Here is a 20397-nt window from a genome sequence, read left to right as displayed (position 1 = left end):
CGAGAGCTTCACGTATAGGTTCGCCTCATGTAGGCATCCTAGGACCTCCCTTATGTGGTCAGTGTGCTCCTCCTCCTTCTGGGAGTAAACAAGGATATCGTCGAGGTATACGACGCAGATAGTATTGATGAGCCCTTCTAGGGTCTCGTTCATGTAGGCTGGAACGTTGCTGGCACGTTGTCAAGCCAAAAGGCATCACTTTGTATTCAAAGTGGCCGTAACGAGTGTGGAAGGCAGTCTTCCACTCATCGCCTGGGCGTATATGGATCCTATGGTAGGCGTTCCAGATATCGAGCTTGGTGAAGCTCCTCGCTCCTTGGAGCCGATCCAAGGTTTCTGTAATCAGCGGCAGTGGGTGACTCTTGACCGTAATCTTATTGAGGCCCCTATAATCCATGCAGAGGCGTAGGCTGCCGTCCTTCTTCTGAACGAACAGAATAGGCGCCCCTGCAGGGCTCACACTTCGCCGTATCCATCCCTTCTCCTCACTGGAATGAAGGTATTCACGGAGCGTGACCAGTTCCATCTCGGAAAGGTTGTACCGGGCCATACGGTGGCTCTTGTGTTCCAGTGTCAATACCGTGGGTTTTCCTACCCAGCTCGGGTAGGGCGTCTGCCCCTTCTTCTGAGAAGACGTTGACGGAGTTTTCGTATTCCCTCGGGCATTGGACTGGCAGCTTGTCATCTGAACTCAAGGCCAGGATGAAGGCAGTGTCACTTTCTTCGATCTCCTCGCTGTCAGCTACCTCAGTCTTCACGATATCAAAGGGTTGGCGCCAGATCTGGGTACGCCAATCAATCTGGGGGTTGACCTGTACGATCCAGTCCATCCCAAGGATAACATCCACATAGGGTATCCATGGAAAGGAATGTCTGGACGATGGTGGACTCCCTTTGGAAGTGGTCCCAAGCCCGTACTTGTGTGTACGCTGCCCCATATACGACGACTTCCTTGCCGTCTGCGGCCCTGGCCCTGTAAGGATGCCTCCTTACTCGGGGTAGTTACGGCCGTCACGTGGCGCCATCGAGACTCGGGGCCGTTACGGGTCAGTCGCGACTGACAGCCTTAGGCACATAACGTAAGGAAGCCTTAGGCAAACAGGGAGCTAGCTGAGTCGGAGCGGTTTCGGGTATTTTAAGGGAACAGCCATACAGGGTGACACCTTCATCTTTTTTGTATCCTTCGTAGTAGACCTATAGGATAGAATACAGCATCACCTCCGACTCGCACTCCCATATGCACCTACGGAGAGCCGTATTCCCTGTGTCCTTACATTATACAAAAAAGATCACGCCTGCCGGGGACGGCCGTACTTAAATAATATCCCACAACGGAACGACTCAGGAGAACTGTCGAAACACCACCGACCGCGACTCAGTGACATTTCGAAGTAGAGACCTGACGACTTCAAATAGCCGTGACCCCAGAGAACTCACGGACAACCAGTGGATCAGGGTTTGATCCTGCAGAGCAAGCTGGTAAAGTCGCCGACGCGTTGGCGCCGAATAGGATACGAGATCCTTAAGAACCCCCTCAAGCACAGAGGCAATTGTGAACAAGAGTGTTGATAGCTACGAGCTACCGGAAGTCAAACTCTTTCGTATCGACACCGATACACTCCCGAACCAATATGAGGAAAATGACCTCAAACATCCCCCAAGACAATGATGGTCAACCGTCACGAATGTCAACGAGACAAACCACCGCTGCAGCTACGACCGCTGCACCCACCGATGACATACCGGATCGAATGGCAAACCTCGAGATCCAGATGCAAGAGATCAAGGAAATGATAGCCAACCTAGCGGCAACCCAGACCAGAATACCGTCCACGCCACAGGTGGACACCGTCGAAGTTGAGGAGCGACGAACTTCCCCTATGCGAAACACCCCCGAGACAGTTCAGTTGCCGCCTCTTCGAAACACTCGTTCTCCATCGATTCCGAGGATGTATTCCGAAGACCCTCCGAATCGCTACAAGAAATCCACCATCTCTGAGAAGATTACGCCGCTCAGCGATGGGATAGAACATACCTTTATGCAATGGAGCGCGTCCATTCGGGACCGCCTCGTAGTCAATGAGGATCACTACCCTACCGACGTCTCGAGAAGAGCGTTGATATGGGGGACTACGACTGGCCTGGCAAAGAAATACCTCGAACCCCAATACCTATCCGCGACACATGGGTTTCGGAGTGCCGACGAGATGATGGACCTGTTGGGTTCATATTACCTCACTGGCAACGAAACGGAACAGGCCCGGAACCTCTTCGACGACCTCCAAATGGGAGAGAAAGGACATACCAACGAGACTTTCTCAGAGTTCAAAGCTCGCTTCCAAAGTGCAGCTATTACGGGACAGGTCACAGAGTCGGAATGGTTTCGGTACATGTGGAACAAGTTGACCCCTCAATTCCGTAGCCGCGTAGCGGTTATCAAAAGTCAATGGAAGGGAGACTACCACACTATGGTCCGAGAACTCACTGCCTTCGATCAGGAGCGACGCCGGAACAACGAGCTAAGCTTCCCGTCCAAGAGCGGCGAGTCGAGCTCCCGAGGACCCGCTCGTCTGAGCTCATCTAGGTTCACACCCGCTGAGCCCGGAAGAACCCAACCGCCGAGGCCTACAAGAAGCCCTCTGGTCTCCTTCCAGAGGACTCCTTTTACGCCCACGGCCCCCAAGCCGGACATTACAGGCCGCGTGCGGACCGCCGTGCCGGCTACGTCCGGGAACTGTTTCAAGTGCGGCAAGCCGGGCCATTTCCAAGACAAATGCCCGCTCAACCCCACCGTCAAGGAGATTGACCGTGAAGCCCCTGAGGACGAAGAGCAGTGGGAGGAAGCAGTCGCCCACCAGTCGGATGCGTCCCTGGAGGAAAACGACGAGGCCTAGGGAAAGGCTCCTTCCTAGGTCTACGCAAATGTGATCTGCAAGGACTGGATTTACGAGAGCTCTTGGGAGGCTCCCAATTTCTCGTTGATACAACCCTGAGTATGAACGGACTCGGGGTGCAAACGAAGTCACTCGCAGACACAGGAGCAAATGGCTACCTCGTCATTAATAAGCTTTTCGCGCAACGGTTGTCGAAAGCGCTTCAGAGCCCCATACGGAAACTGCCCTACTCTGTACCCATACGTGGATTTCAGCGAAATATCCAAAGCTACGTATCGGAGTATATTCGGTTACACTTGACAGTCGAAGGACGCCGAATATATAACTGCCCCTTTGTGCTCCTAGATCTCGGAGCGCAAGATGTGATAATTGGGAAGAAGCTTTTTAGCCGCTTCCGAATCCTACTCGACTCTGCAAAGAGCCTGCTAGTATGGCCAAAGGAGTACCCGCCTACTCCTAGCTGGAGCAAAGAGATCACCTTGCCCTACCACTCGCGTGAACTGTCTATACGTCACCCCGCCCATCAATCGGATGCGAACTGGCGGGACGATGCCATCGACCATGACGACAGACGACGTGAGGGCGGACGCTCGATACCAATGAAAGTGATAACGGCCCATCATGACGCTATTATGATTACCCCACCGAGCCCGGTGCGAGACGAGGGAACGACCCACCCGCACCCCAAAACCCCAAGGACACGAGCCTCGCCCGTGGAAACCTATAAAGACGGACCCTTAGGGCAAGTGGAGGCGAAACCTCCAAGAAACGGACCATCCGCATATGAGAGAAAGAATCATGGGAGGAGCGGAGTCTTCTCTCTTTCCCGACGCCAGACCCTGGTACGCAGCTTCACGCCGGTCCAAATTTGCGAGATTGGCGCAAACGCTTTCCACTATGAGATGATGCGAAGCGACTCCGAGTTCTTTACGACAAGCATCTACGAGATCGACCAGATCATCCGAGAGAGGGAAGCGGCCGAGGACGAGGAAACGCTCCGCCTCATTCGGGACAAGCTTCCGCATATGCACCGCAACTATTCCGATGTCTTCTCGAAGTCGGAATCTGATCAGCTTCCCCCGCATCGCATATACGATCACAAGATACAACTAGAAGCCCCTTTACCAAATGCCTTTTCGCCACTATACCGACAAAGCACCGAAGAGCTTAAGGCGACTAAGCAATACCTATTAGAGAACCTCGAGAAGGGCTTTATAGTCAATAGCAATAGCCCGTTTGCCTCCCCTATACTGTTCGTGAAGAAGGCAGATGGCAAACTGAGATTTTGTATCGACTACCGGAAGTTGAACGGACTTACCCGTAACGACCCCTACCCTATCCCGCGTATCGACGAACTACTAGGACGGGTGTCGAAAGCAAAAATCTTCACGAAGCTAGACATTAGGCAAGCCTTCCATCGTATACGAATGGACCCCGACTCCGAGGAGTACACGACCTTCCGGACTCGGTATGGATCCTACAAATGCAAAGTGCTGCCGTTTGGCCTAACGAACGGCCCCGCAACCTATCAGAGGTATATGAACGACGTTCTTATGCAATACTTGGACGACTTCTGTACTGCCTACCTAGACGACATCCTAATCTACTCCGAGGACCCCGCGGAACACATGGACCACGTACATAAGGTCCTCCAACGGCTTCGAGAAGCAGGACTACAAGCCGACATTAAGAAATGCGAGTTCAACGTAACCCGGACAAAGTATTTAGGCTATATCCTGACTACTACCGGATCCCGAGAAGATCGAACCCCTCCGGAATTGGATCCGGCCAACAACTGTCACAGGCGTGAAGTCTTACCTTGGATTCTGCGGCTTCTACCGCCAATTTATCAGAAATTTCGGGAAAATAGCCAAGCCTCTCACCACTATCACCAGCCCCTCAGAACCGTTCCTGTGGACTGACGAATGTGAGAACGCTTTTGAAGAAATGCGCCGACAGCTTTTAGCCGTGCAGGCGCTCCACCACTTCAACCCCGAATTGCCTACGAAGCTGGAAACAGACTCTTCTGATGGAGTCGTAGCCGGTGTCCTTTCTCAGGAACACCCCGACAAGCGATGGTATCCTGTAAGCTTCTACAGTCACGTCCTATCTGGGCATGAGATCAATTGGGAGATCCACGACAAGGAACTGTTCGCCATCGTCAAAGCGTTCGCAAAATGGAGGCCAGAATTAGCATCGGTACGCCACCGAATCGACGTCTATACAGATCACCGATCGCTGGAATACTTCATGTCGACGAAGGTTCTCACGGCGAAGCAGGTTCGGTGGATGGAGCTACTCTCCGACTTCAATTTCTCTATTGCGTATACTGCTGGCAAGAACAATCAGAAGGCAGATATACTGAGCCGAAGAGAGCAAGACCTGATTACGCAACAGAAGGTCAAACTCGACAGCCGTGCGAGGGTGCTGTTAGGCCCAGCCCGACTACACTCCCGAATCAGTGCCGAATTAGCACAAACGTACGTGGCCTCGATCAATGCGATGGACGCCCCGAACACCCAGGTCCCCTTTGACCTGATAGAAGCGCTCTGCGCGGATAATAGGAGGTCGTTTACCGACACTCGCGTGAAAGACCCCCTACCTAACGGGTTTATAATGAAGGACCAACTCTTGCTATACAAAGGTCGACTGTGCGTAAACCGGCACACCGAGTTATGTACGAAACTCATACGGGAAGCACACGATCAAGTATCAGTAGCCCACCCTAGTGGCAGGAAAACTTATCAGTTACTCGCCCCGAAGTATCATTGGGTCGGAATGGAAGCGGATTGCCTCCGATATGTGCGCAACTGCGTGACGTGCCGACTTTCTCACACTAGCGTGACGAAGCAGCAAGGCTTCTTACACCCCCTACCGGTACCCGAATACCCCATGCAACACCTAACGATGGACTTTAAGGAATTCCCAAAGGATAAACACAGATTCGACAGCATCCTTGTGTTCATGGACCGACTCGGTAAGGGTTCGGTGTCCATACCGTGTCATAAGACCACCGATGCCCGCCAAATGGTGCAGCTATTCATCGAATGGATATATCGATTCGGACACACCCCAGAGTCGATCATTAGTGATCGCGGACCCCAATTCATATCAGCTTTCTGGCGAGAGTTCTGCCGAATCATAGGGGTCAAGATTAAGCTGTCGACAGCCTATCACAAGCAGACCGACGGGCAGACGGAAATCATGAATAGGTATATTGATCAGAGACTGAGGCCCTTCGTATCACATTACCAGGATAACTGGAGCGAGCTCATTCCCATCATGGATCGGGTGCAAATGACCCTTCCCCATGCCTCGATCGGAATGACCCCCTACCGACTCAAGTACGGAACTGATCCGCGCACCAGTTGGGACTGGGAAACCCCGAAAGCCACGACCCCTAGGGAAGTCATGAACCAGAAGGAAGCCAAAGCAGTAGCAAACCGCATGCACTCCGCATGGATTTACGCAAAGGAGAACATGGCCAAAGCACAAGAGGATATGTCTAAATACGCGAATCGACGCCGACGAGCCATTGACTGGGACGTAGGAGACAAGGTTTACCTATCGACCAAGAATCTGAAAAATCACCGCCCTAGCCGTAAGCTGGGGCAACAATGGGTCGGACCCTATACGGTACTGGAACAAATCGGACACGCCTTCCGACTAGACCTACCGAAGGGTTCCCAAATACACGATGTCTTCTCTCCAGACGTACTCATCAAGGCTCCGAATAACCCGCTGCCCGGTCAAGCAGCGCCTGAGCCAAGCAGCGAAGTCGTAGACGGCCTAGAGGAGTGGGAGGTCGAAAAGATCCTCGCCGTAAGGATCCGGCGAAAACAACTTCAATACCAGGTATCCTGGGTCGGATACGATCCGGACCCGGAATGGTACCCCGCCTCAAACTTTAAGAACTCCCCCTACAAAATCCGGGAGTTCCACGCGGAGTACCCAAACCTGCCAGGACCGCCGCAGGACCTACCCGGCTGGATCACGGAATGGGAGACAGGCAAACCAAGCTACGATCACGAGAGGCACGGCAAAGCAGAGGAAAACAGCGTCGTTGCTACCTACGACACTAAACTAAACACCCTCTAAGCCAGGGCACCCTCAGAGCCGTAGCCCTTGCGGAAGCCACCCTTCCCAAACGTCTCACCGGCGTCGCAACAAGCGGCTACCACCATGAGAGACGAAGGGTCGAAGTGACCCCACGCGAAAGACCACGCCCGAGTTCCCTCCGACACAGGGCCTATCACCCAAGGTCGACGGTCACCCCCTCCTCCTCCACCTCCGCCCCCCTCTTCCTCTTCTTCCCCCCACCACCGCCCACCTTCGCCGCCGCGGCGAGGACGTCGGGGATCCTCTCCACCAACTCCCCCACCGCATCCACCGCAGAAGCCACCCCATCAAGGGCAGCGATCTCCTTCTCCTGGTTCACCAGGATCAGGGCCGATTTCTGGCCCACGACGGCCACGGCCTGGCGGACCCGCTACGGTCGTCAGCGTGAGAACCAAAAACACACAAGGGAAACGGAAAACTTACCTCCAGACCGTCCTCGACGGCGGCGCGGAGGGCGCAACTCTCCATATAGGCCGAAAGCTCGGCCGGGGAGCGGAACTTCGGCATATTGGCGGTGGCCAATGTGACCACACGCCCAATCTCCGCCGCAGCGGCCTTGATGGCGGCGGGGACGGGAGGGGTTGCTGCCTCGGTAGCCAGGAGCTTCTGGTACTCCGGGCCAGCAAACCAGGAGATCTATCTCCAGAGGTCAGCGACGGGCAGACAGACAAACCACAAAACCGAAAACCAAACGAGAACCCACCGGAACACACGTTGCGTGTTGGGCCACGCAGCGCTCACACTTGGAGCTTTCCAAGCTCCACACACACGAGACGGCGGGATCTCCGTCCTTCTTGCGCCCTTTGGCGCGCACGCAGCGCATACACTGCTGGCGGAAAGCCACAGTGAGGGCGCCGGGAGGAGGGGGAACCGGCATCTTCAAATTGGAAATCTGCGATTTCCCGTCAGCCCAACCCAAGTTATCACCACCGCGCCAGCGCGGTTCCGTCACCTACCAAATCGTTCGTTGTGTTTTTGTATCTAAAAACAACCTGTTAGCATCCAGCTGTACCATCGGAAGGGCCACTTACCAGTCTCGGGAGGGGGGCTCAGCATCGTTGTTGTGAAGAAAACAACAAGTTCTGGGCGAAGCTCGAATTCATATTCTGGCTTATAACAAAGCCGTCCGAATCGGGTTAGCGCGAAATTTCCCCCTCGACACATACCGCGCGGACCCTATTCGATACCAATACGGACCCTCGCAACACTAATCGCCGCGCACACAACAAAGACGCGACTTTGCGCAAACGGATTCAGACCACTTCCAGTGCCTATACGGCCGCCCACCATCAGCCTTCTGGACAAACAAAGGGCATTCTAGTCTTGGCGCCCGCACCTCACCCACCAACCCAAACAAGGGCTCGTCGCGGCAGCTACTCGGCTTGCGTGCTTTGAGGACAAAGCACCTTCTCAAGGCGGGGGGTAGTGTAAGGATGCCTCCTTACTCGGGGTAGTTACGGCCGTCACGTGGCGCCATCGAGACTCGGGGCCGTTACGGGTCAGTCGCGACTGACAGCCTTAGGCACATAACGTAAGGAAGCCTTAGGCAAACAGGGAGCTAGCTGAGTCGGAGCGGTTTCGGGTATTTTAAGGGAACAGCCATACAGGGTGACACCTTCATCTTTTTTGTATCCTTCGTAGTAGACCTATAGGATAGAATACAGCATCACCTCCGACTCGCACTCCCATATGCACCTACGGAGAGCCGTATTCCCTGTGTCCTTACAGGCCCTCGACAGGGCTCTGTCCTGGCACACCAAGCCCACATCCTTCGCGAAAAGAGGGTGTATTGTCGAGGCGTCAGAACCTCAATCAAGGAGGGCCTTTGCCGTATGCCACTCAGACCCGACCCTCAGTTCCACCTCGATTTCCATCCTCTTCCTGGTGGTAGGCTGTGGGGTCAGGGCGACTGAGAGTTACTCTTGCTTCATAGTGTCGAGCTTCCTTACTCCTCCCAAGCCTGTGTGTTGGCTTGGACACTCCTTGGCGAAGTGGCCTGTCTTACCGCAGTTGTAACAGGTGCCTGAGCTCTGGCTTGACCTCGAGTCTCAGCCCTGGAATGGCATCTGTCTACGCGCTGGTTGTTGTTGTCATACTGACATTCGTTGCACTCAGTTTGCTATCAAACTCAAGAGCAAACTTAGAAATCTCCTCCTCAAACCTACAAGTCACCATACATATCTTGGCTTATCACACCAACAACAGAAGCAATACTACTCAACGATTGCTGCAAACTCTTCTACTACATCTGTTTATGCTACATACATCACGGCATATCATTTGGACACTCATTGAACAAGTTATTAAGAAAATCTCCTCCTTAAGGGGGTGGGCCAATACTACCACATGGCATATCTCTACCAACTAGAGGCCTAGGAACATGAACGATAGCTCTAGAAGCTTCTACAACCCTCTATGATTCATTACACGTCATCGCTCCTTAGTTACCCACAAGATTGGTTAAGTTATGACATAATTTGTCTATAGGTACTCTGACCTTGGACCTCCTTTTCACTTCCTATAGGCTAGGAACCCAAGAGATGGTTCTATGGGATTCTCTTACGTTCACTACATGATTAGCAAGCTAGTTGTGGGTCGCACTTGATTTCTAATACATTTACCAAGCCTGGTTAGTCATGGAAAGTCATGGAAAATGAGAGAACTACACTCCTTTGGCATAAATAGGATTGCCCTTTCCTTAAGAAAGGGCAAGCAGGCAATACAGTAAATCGACTAGCACATACTTCTACGTCTTTTCCAAGCTTTCAAGCATTGATCTTGTTATTCTCTGTTTTTGAAAAGTCAGTGAGGTGCTAACCTCTGACTTACCCCTGAGTTCTCAGACTCAACATTTGTTGCAACTTGTCTAAACCACTTCACCACATCATACACCTGATTGCTGCGTTGTGGAATAGTCTAAGCTACAACCCTTTGGCTCTGTTTCCTAAGACAGTGTGTTGTCTTAGTAAATTCATTCCTTCCTTGGGTGGCTAGATTCTCATATCTGGTGCACCCACCATTACAGTTGTGCCCATTCTTGGCTAGGAGGTTGTGAGGTTTTACGGCCTCCAAAGTTGCCTCTCCTTCCTCGGAAACCACCTCGGAAGCCTCCTTGGAAGCCGTTCTTGTGTTCCTTGTCTTCCCTCGACATATGCTTGTCGGGGGTAGAGCTCTTCTCTGTTACCCACTGGTTATTCATTTCCAGCATTGCTATGATATTGCTGACAGCTTCCCTGTGGGTAGAGGAATGCTCTGCATACCCTCCTTCAAGGAGTCGCTGCCTCATCTCTGGGTGGATTTTCGTCAGTAGGTGGGTAGTCCTTTGCGACTCGGTATACGGCTCCATTTCCCGCTCCAAATCCTCGAGGTAGGCAACGAATTTGCATATACTCTGGCCTTTTCTTTGGAGAGCGCCATTGTACTTGAGGGCTGCGATGTGTTGCCGGTTCGCTGGATCGATGTGGAGGTCCCGAAGGAACTCCTCGAAACCAGTGGTATTGAGGGTATCCATATACCCTTCGCCCTGGTGTAATGGTGGGTGCACCAGATGTGAGAATCTAGCCACCCAAGGAAGGGATGATTTTACTAAGACAACACACTGTCTTAGGAAACAGAGCCAAAGGGTCGTAGCTTAGACTATTCCACAACGCAGCAATCAGGTGTATGATATAGTGGAGTGGTTTAGACAAGTTGTAACAAATGTTGAGTCTGAGAACTCAGGGATAAGTCAGAGGTTAGCACCTCACTGACTTTTCAGAAACAAGGAGTAACCAAATCAATGCTTGGAAGCTTGGAAAAGACGTGGAAGTATGTGATAGTCAATTTACTGTATTGTCTGCTTACCCTTTCTTAAGGAAAGGGCAATCCTATTTATGCTAAAGGAGTGTAGTTCTCTCATTTTCCAAGACTTTCCATGACTAACCAGGCTTGGTAACTGTAGTCGACGTAAGAGAATCCCATAGAACCATCTCCTAGGTTTCTAGCCTATAGGAAGTGAAAGGAGGTCCAAGGTCAGAGCACCCCTATAGACAAATTATGTCATAACTTAACCAATCTTGTGGGTAACTAAGGAGTGATGACGTGTAATAAATCATAGACAGTTGTAAAAGCTTTTGGAGCTATCGTTCATGTTCCTAGGCCTCTAGTTGATAGAGATATGTCATGTGTAGTATTAGCCCAGTAACTAAGGAGTGATGTCATGTAATGAATCATAGAGGGTTGTAGAGATATGCTATGTGGTCATATCGGCCCAGTAACTAAGGAGCAATTACGTGTAATGAATCATAGAGGGTTGTAGCAATCGTTGAGTAGTATTGCTCTTGTTGTTGGTGTGATAAGCCAAAATATGTATAGTGACTTGTAGGTTTGAGGAGGCGATTTCTAAGTTTGCTCTTGAGTTTGATAGCAAACTGACTGCAACGAATGTCAGTATGACACCTGGGCCGCGCATCAATTGTCCCATTCCTTTATAGGATCGCCTTCTAGGTACTGGGCTGCGAAGGCCTTGGCTTGTTCGGTCGGAAAGGCCCCTGCTTGGTAGCGGAAAATGGTGCGGAGGGAGGCCATGAACTCGTTGAGTTCCCGGGTAGAATCACCCCTGTACACCTTGGGTTCCTTGACCCTACCCATTGGACATTGGGCTGGCCTTACCTCCCTGGATATAGTGGAGGCAGTCTCGTGGTCATCCTCTGTTTGGGGTCCTACCCATTCTTCTTCAATCTCTTGGCGTCGCCTTTTCCGACGACTTTCTTCTTGGATCTGGGCTTGCTTCTCTGCAAAGGCCCTTACTTCCTCAGGGTAGGAGCTATAGTCTTCGCCGTGCGACCGTCGGAATAGCTGTACGGCTTCTTCCTAGTATTGATATAGGCCCTCTCTTCGTCTATTCTTTTCTGAAGGTCGGCCAGCTTTGAGGCCATATCCTGGGGCATGCCTGTCATATAGATGTTCTGTGGCGGTAGGCCTCAAGTCTGGCTCCTACAGCTTCTACGGTCAGCGTCGCTCCTCCCAGGATCACCCGGGTGATCCTTCTTTCCTGGCTGGCCATTCTGAACTGGTAGGCTGGATATGGGTTGAGCCGATAGAATTGTAACGTGTAAGCCCAGGGTCTCACAGGAGTCCAGGGAACCAGGTCAGAAGGCAGGAAGTGAGATCATATTGCAAGACAGTAGGTCTACGTATGTACAGCGACTATCAGCGGAGGCCTCCTTCTGAGGCTTCCAGCTCCTTATATCCTACATTCCTACATGCCCTAGTTTACTGAGCCCTAGTGGCTCCACTGCCAGGCAGCCCCTGAGTTCAGGGCGGCCTCACATAATGGGCTGCCTTACACCTAGATCCATAGTATCATACTAGTAAACCTAGCGAGAAAAGCCATAGGCCTCTACCATGCTGTTATCCATCGTGCCCAACTAGACATATATAGGGCGAAGGACATCTAAGAACAATAGAGACGTTATCAGTGTGTTAATACTGCCAAGCACTTTTCCTGACATCATAGAGTCTAACTGGGTCCCAAATAGGAAAATTTGGGATAAATAAACATTGTTGTTACAGCTATCGGCAGAGCTATTAGTCGAGTAGGTCATGCTACAGGACCCCACGTCACCCTGGAGGAGGGAACTGTGAGAACTGTTGGAACTTCTACAGTTCCTACAGTTCCTTAGGGCGGAACTTAGGATGGAACTGTGAAGACTGTTGGAACTCGTACAGTTCCTATAGTTCCTGCAGTTCCTTAGGATGGAACTGTTAGAACCCGTACAGTTCCTTACAGTTCCCTTTGGCACGACGCCACTATATAAGTAGATAGTATTTCCTTAGATAGGAGCCTCGTGCTCAACTCAATATAGTATTCTTTACAATACTGTAACGTGTTACTTGGAAAGCCTTTGTGTCTAATCCCCTGCCTCCTCTGTCAAGTCAACATTACACAAGAAACCTCTGTGTCTTCTATTGTTTAGAAGTCAGCGTTACAGCATACTACTAGGAACACAGTTCTAACATGCCCCTTATGCTATACTATGTTGCCTCTGCAACAGCGCCCCTGCTTCTAGTTCCTCCTAAACCTAAGTCTCTGCCTATCCCTCTTTCCTAGCCCATCCTATCTATAGTATGACGGCGCTCGCTACCTGCTACCTACGTACCATCGCTATGGTAGTGTTAATTGCTTGCGTACCCTTATATCCAGCTAGTCTGTCCTAGCTATGCCCCTATAGGGTCTAGTTGATCCAAACTAAAGTCCTAACAGTATTCCTAGCTCTTACGTTTAAAGTAGTCACTTGCTTAGTGTGCCCTGCACTTGTCTTGTAATCGGTGCTGCTTCTGCTATGTGGTGGTGGCTATAAGGAGACTTTCTGTAACGGCGACATCTTCGCTCAATCGTACAACATAGCTACTCTCTCCTACGAGAGCTATGAGGGAAGCCGTTAATTATGTGTATTTGGCGTAGCGCGTCGTGCGCTAACCCGGGCTCATAACCTGTTGAACGTATAATTGGAGTTTGACGACTTGATTGAGAAACTACGGGGGGCGAAGCCCCTATATATACACAGTTGGTATGCAGGCTACGATGTAATCGTTGGTTCTCAAACCACCGCCTGGAGGCGGTTGGCGAAAGCGAACTGGGACACGAAAGCGATTGTGGGACACTTCGGGAGCGGACTCGCGACGCGACACGACCGACCATGAACACGACTGACAACGTAACAATGCTGTAAATATATATAAGTTATAGAATTAAATAATTAAAAAAGATTTGGATCAATATTGTCAGGCAGTGATTGATCATCACAGCCACCGTCACTTGCATCGTGAATCATGTCGTAGTCCAAGCCTGCAAAGTTCACGTACCCACTCTCCTCGATGGCTAACAGTCGGTCCGCCTCCTCCTCCTCCTCACGTTTCTTCTGTGTAACGTCCGGGTCAATGATTTCTGTACGTAAGCCAATTGGTGGCTCCGTGTCTGGGTTACTTTTTTGAAATTCATGTAGGTCCTTTTTCTGTGTACGTTCTGCCTTCCGTGCATCGATGCCAGCACGGAGCTGCATCTTACGCTCAACGTTCACCATGCGTGTTCTCTCTCTTTTCTCCCGTGATTCTTCTAAAAGTTGCTCCTTTACCTTCTTCTCATAAATCCTTTGCCGTGCATGTTCAACTGTAATAGCACCACCTTTTTGAATAGATTTCTGACTTCTAACCTTCCGCTGTCGTTGCTCAGTCATAATAGTAGTAATTTGTACAAGCTCTGACTGGAACAGCTCAGCCTCTGTTAACTGAGTTTGGATTTCAGTATAAGAAGATGCCCACTTTTGCCGTGACGGTGAACTAAGGATCTTATCAAATGTTTGACTCCATGTTGAAAGATCATAACTTGCTTGAAATGCGCGTTGTGGTGTTTCTAAAACTTCTGGTTTTGCATATATAGCAACCTTCTCTTGAATCTTTTCATAGTTAGGTGGCCAAATACCTGCATCTCTAAAAGACTTGATACAGTTACCCTTTGTAAATGTCTGCTTACGGATAGTAGACAAGTCTCTAAAGAAAGATATAACATTATAATCTGTATCAAAATTCCGGATTGCTTGTTGAATTGCACGTCGGTGCCAATGTTTATATTGTGCAAACACAGTAACATCTAGCGGTTGTAGAATATGCGTAAGATGAGACGGAAACACATGTAAGTGTATATTGTGTTGATGTGCAAGTATTATAAACTCTGGAACTTCATGTGAGACATGAGAGTCCATTATTAACAATTTCGTTCTTATAGACGGTGTATGTTGAATAAAATGCTGTAGATATTCCATTGCAAGCTCAGAGTTTGTATATCCGGAATCGGATACTGCAACTTTCTCATCACCGTGTAGATTGTCATGGTACCAACTTTCCATGTGTAATTTTCCTTGTATAATAAGGAACGGTGGAAGTGCAATGCCAGCAGCTGAAATTGTCTCTATAACTGTAAGACTTTGTCTGTTCTCTGGAGCTTGTATATAAAGCTATAAATATTAGAATAATATAAAGTAAGATAAGTAGAAACAACTTACCTCCTTTACTGCAGATGGTACCAACACATGTTCACCGGTGCTCATTCCTACACGGAATCCAACTTCATCAAAGTTGTAGATATCACCTGCAGTAATATCTAGTTGATTACACACATCTTTAAATTCATAAAACCATTCTTTAATAGCTGATACTTCATGAGATGCAACCCGTGCTGCTTCAATTGGCCGGGTTTTTATTGTATGGAAGTTGTGTTGTTGTGTCTTAATCCATGTCTGGAACCACCGTTGTGATGGTGGTGCACGTGTTGGAGTTTCTGCTGCACGTAGTTGGCAGATGGCACTGAACACCATAGGCTTAGTTGCACCGTACCCATTTTCGTACGAGCGTTGGATGTATCTTTGTATAGCTGTAACTTGTACATCAGACAGTACTCTGTTCTGGCCTCCGCGTGGCACAGCGGTGCGTTGTGGTGATGCGCGTCGTTGTCGTAGTCGTATAGTCCGGAGCGTACTTGGGTTTACTCTGTACATCCGTGCTACTGTAGCACTCTTCTCTGTTGGGTTTTCATTTAAAAATTCAATGGCATTTAAAAGAGCTTCATTTTTATTTACTTCAACTACCGGCATAGTTGTGGTTGTAGTTGTGCTCGTTGTCGGTCATGTTCATGGTCGGTCGTGTCGCGTCGTGAGTCCGCTCCGGAAGTGTCCCACAATCGCTTTCGCGTCCCAGTTCGCTTTCGCCAACCGCCTCCAGGCGGTGGTTTGAGAACCAACGATTACAGCGTACTACCAGGAACGCAGTTCCAACACTGTGGCACCAATAATACCGATCACGTGATATACACACTAAAAGTTGATCCGTCCATTTGAGCGAAACCTCGAGCCTCGCGTCCGGGGCAAGTTATCGACAATCGTTGACAATTGCGCACGCTTTATCCCACGACTGTTATTATCCAGGACTGCTTAATTAGAATTAACAGGCTCCCACAATTAAGTGTCTACCGAATTGATTCGCAGCGATGCAGAACCCGGCCCAGGGGATCGCTCCTGAGCTCGTAAGTCTCTCCCTTGCCAATCAACTCACTTCACTCCCATCACCCTCTCCCCGTGGCTGAACCGGGTGGCTGATATATTTCACAGCTCCCCCATGTCCACTGTCTCTCCGTCTATCGTTTCCCGACACTCCAAACGGTTCACCAGAGCAAGATCGCCGACTGGTTGCTTTCCGCGCCCAAGATTGCCAACTCGAGCGCGCCATTCTACTGGACGTATCTGGAGCGCCCTCAGGATGGACTGATCCTATTGACATGGCAGCCGGAGGCACAGGCGGGAACCAACTTTGCAAGCGATGGTTACGTTTGGGCTGGTGCTGAGACGGTTTATGCGATGCCCATGGACAACTTTGTATGTGGCCCTCTACAATCATTTACTTGCGAGTTCTAACAGCTTCAGCTGCTCGAGATATACCAACACAAGGCAGGATTTGCGCCCGGCGATGCGGTCGCGACACATGCTAGAAGACGATACAGACTGGTCCCAGGGAAATTCACCAATCCAGGCGGCCCAGCACCAGACCCAAGCCTCTGGGTTACGCATTACTACCCAGCCAGCCCTGGCGACCGCGTGCCTACCAATGCCATCCCCACCGACATGCGCATCCAGTCCATGATGCAGACGCGCGCCTACCTCCAGAGCCAGGGACAGATCCAGCAGAAGGAGTTCATGCTCCATGACCGCAGCAAGTGGCCACAGATCCAGTTTCCGGGCAGGTCACCACAGCGAGCACCTGCGTACTTCAGCCCTATGCAGACACGCACGCCGCAGCAAATGGCATACCCAGCTCAGCACATGACGCCAGGACCAGCACCGAAGCGTGCGCGCACGCAGCCAAACCAGCAGCACGCGGCTGCTCAGGCTGCGCCTGTCGAGATGATGGACGATGAGGAGGATACGTCCCGAGGCGATATGTTTGATCATATGACACCAAGGGAGGTGAGCCAGAGCAGATACATCCAGAACCATGAGTGGATGGATGAGGTTATTAACTCGCCCATCCCCATCGACCATCTTGTACCCGTCGACCTTGGCCTCGGCCTTGGCGGCGAGCTGAAGAAGGTCACTAATGGCATCTTCGAGACATACAACTCTGCCAAGTATATCGAGGACGGAAAAGGCGGTGAGAACGAGTACATTGGTCATCTTGACCCCGGCAAGGCGGATGAATTCAGAAAGAGAGCAAGCGAGAAGATTGAGGCAGACAACAAGGAGGTTGAGAAGCTCAAGAGACGTCACGCGAGGCGTATGGCAAAGCTCGCCAAGAACGGCACTGTACTTCAAGCCGAGAAGGCCCTACGAACCGCCGTGAACGATCCATCGGACGTCGGCACGGAGTACTGGCGTCTCGAGGGCAAACTCCCCTCCAACGACGACTCCGACTCCGAAGAGCCCCCCCCCGCGCTCTCCACAGCCGCAAAAGTCGACGACATCGTCGCACAGCTAGAAGCCTCCCTCGGCCTCCACACCGCAGCCGTCAAAGAGCTCCGCCGCCTCCACGACGGCGGTCTCCAAGAGCGCCAGCCATCCCCTGAACCCGCTCCCTACGTCCCCTGTGAGATCGCCTCGCCACAAGCCCCTAGCCCCCGCAGCGCGCACAGCAGCCTCCTCGTCGCTGACCACGAGCTGGATATGGGATCCGCGGCCGGCCTGCTGGATCAATTCCACACCGGTTTCAGCGCTGCTACTACACCGGGGAATAGCTACACCTCGCACCACATCCAGGGTTTGTCGACTATGAACTCCTCCGCCCCTAGCCCGGCGCAGCAGCAGCCGGATGTCGAGATGGGCGGAACGGCACAAGAGGGAGAGAAGTCCGACGCGGGCGACTGGGTTGTTGTTCCACAGGGCGGCGTGTCGCCCACAGTGGTCCAGGCGCAACGTCAGGCTCCTACTCCTGTACCTGCTCCTGCGCCATCTGCACCTGCGCCGGCTGAGGAACAAACCTACGTCCCCCAAAGCGCTCCCGCATCAGTGGCAGCTACACCCACAGCGCCCGCACTCGCACCTCCCGCTGCTGGCGCGCAGGTTGGTACGCCCGCCGCACTGGGAGTGACCGCTGCGTCGACGCCGAGGGTTAGTGAGGCGGCGGAGCCGGTGGACTTCTCGGGTCTGGATGATCTGGATACGGCTGGGGAGGCGCTGGCGGGGTTTGAGGAGTTGGAGGGGGGGATGGATTTGGTTGATGATAGCGCGTTTGGGGAGGCGTTTCATGGGGTTGAGGGGGGACAGGAGGAGGGGCATGGGGAGGGGAGTGGGATGTAATACTCTAGAGGGGTTATAGGGTTTATGGAATGGTTATGGAATGGTGGTTATGGAATGGTAGTGCTTTGTTAGGAGATTGTAACTTTTATATCTAGATGCTTGGGGGCAGATTTGCAAAAAGGGGGGTGATAGAATGAGAGCACTTTGTATTCCAGCAAAAAGCTGTTAAAGTCTACGGCGTCATATCATAAGGGCTCACGCGTGTTCCATGTTTATTCCATGCCAAAAAACAAACACGAAGCCCTGCATACAAACGCGCACCCTTCTCACCGTTCGCAGGAAGCATGATCTATTGAAGTCCCTGTTCTCCCTAACGCGTGATCTATAAACGCCCCTGTTGCTGGAAAACGCGAAGCAAAGCCCTCAAAACGTTCAAAAACACGTGCTGCGCGGCCGCATCCAGCGGAATGTCTCACCCGATAAGCAGGATAACGCCGGAAGCAGCGCCATTCCACGTCTCAGCGTAACGTACCCGTCTGACAGCGTGGAATCACCACCCTTCCCTTAAAAATGTCACGATCGAGCCGGAAATTGTCAAGAAAGGGGACTGCGACGCATATCAGGAGACCTGAATTGAGGGAATCGCGAGAATCTGAAGGGTCCCGTCGAAGCATGCCCAATGCACGCCATAGCTGCATGCGAAGGAAATGCATGAAACATGTGCATCGTATATCTGCCACCAGCAGGCGGCTGCTCCCCAAGGTTACATTTTCGCGGATTGTCCCCACCACTCAGATTGCGGAGGATGGAGCCAGCTGTTAACCGCAATCGGTCATGCGGGCGCTGATGCTGCAGCAGCCTTGGTGCGACGTGGTTGCTGTGCTGTTACGCCGTGGAGGCTGCAGATGGAGGATGGCAACCGGGATGGGATTTCGGACCGCTGCGGCCAGGCTGGGTTGGTCGGCGGATCGACGCAAGGGAAGAGAGGAACGTTTGACTTTTGACTTAGAGTAATCGACGGCTCTGCGACAATCCCGTTTACTCGGAGAGGGTCGCGCGGGGGCTCTGAGACCGGGCTGATTGGGAAGGTGAAGCTGGTGTGTGGAGAGAGAGCTCCAAATCGAACAGGTCGCCCATCGTGGTCTCGGAGTAATCGTTCAGTCCCGTGATTGCGCGAGATTTGGCGACTGCGCGACTGAGACTGAGCCCTGCAATGTTTTGTTTACATTTCGTGACACGTCTAACCGAGGTGAGCAACTTCTTTCTGCGCACCCACATCATCAGGGCGCTGGCAGCGACGGTGGCACAAGCGGCTCTATTGAAGTAGTGCAAACACAGGGAATACAGCGGTGAGCAGGCATGGTTCGATTTCCCCTCACTTATCCGGGTTTGATCGTTCTGCTGGCTGGGAGTCACGGCGCGCCGGTTGGAGGGTTGCCGGCGGAAATATTGGCAGTTCGGGAAGCTGTGTCTAAATCAGGGAGGTAAGCGGTTGCTTGGACGCGGCGCAGCTCTCCATTGGTGTTTGGCACGGATGAGGAGACGAGCTACTCCGTAAGCCATGCGGCTTACGGAGTAGCTCTGTCTTGCGGTTCGTGGCTCAAGTGGGCAATGCTGGCTTCGACGCGCCACCCGCTGTGCGGTTTCGTCGAGAATCGTCGAGAATCGTCGCAGGTCCAATTAGCAAATACTACACTGGCATAATTGTCAGGGCTGATCGGCGCTTAGCCCATGGCAATGTGGCAGGACGCAAAATGATCGTCCTGGGTTTCTGCTCATCTCAAAAACCAACCGGCGTCGGATGCACATGGTGTTGATCGATTGGGGGAGAGAGGTTCGGGAACAATCAGCCCATTCGGAGTATTTCATTATAACCGCTTGTGGCCAACCTGTTCCAGAGCTGTGATTTGCCGTCATCTTTTGGGCAGATCAGCCCATTCGGAGTATTTCAGTTAGCAATGTTATAACCGCTTGTGGCCAACCTGTTCCAGAGCTGTGATTTGCCGTCTTCTTTTGGGCAGAATAGATTGCTGATGTGATCAACACCCCCCAGATTCCGTTGAGCATGGGGCAATCCCATAGGGCTTATCAGGTGTCAGCCCATAGAGCAGCTCATTCCGGGA

General features: G+C 51.7%; 1 protein-coding gene across 1 annotated transcript; it reads left to right on the top strand.

The window, feature by feature from the left end:
• Positions 1-15739: 15739 nt before the first annotated feature.
• Positions 15740-18334, top strand: VC83_01684 (uncharacterized protein; the record flags this gene model as incomplete). Its single annotated transcript, XM_024465358.1, has 3 exons — positions 15740-16071; positions 16157-16420; positions 16469-18334. The coding sequence occupies exons 1-3, from the start codon at positions 16036-16038 to the stop codon at positions 18332-18334; spliced, it is 2166 nt and encodes a 721-aa protein (XP_024327166.1). The 5' UTR covers positions 15740-16035.
• Between the last annotated feature and the right edge of the window lie 2063 nt (positions 18335-20397).

Source organism: Pseudogymnoascus destructans (assembly GCF_001641265.1).
Source record: "Pseudogymnoascus destructans isolate 20631-21 unplaced genomic scaffold scaffold_3, whole genome shotgun sequence".
Lineage (NCBI taxonomy): Eukaryota > Fungi > Ascomycota > Leotiomycetes > Thelebolales > Thelebolaceae > Pseudogymnoascus > Pseudogymnoascus destructans.
This window is presented reverse-complemented; position numbering and strand designations above follow the sequence as displayed.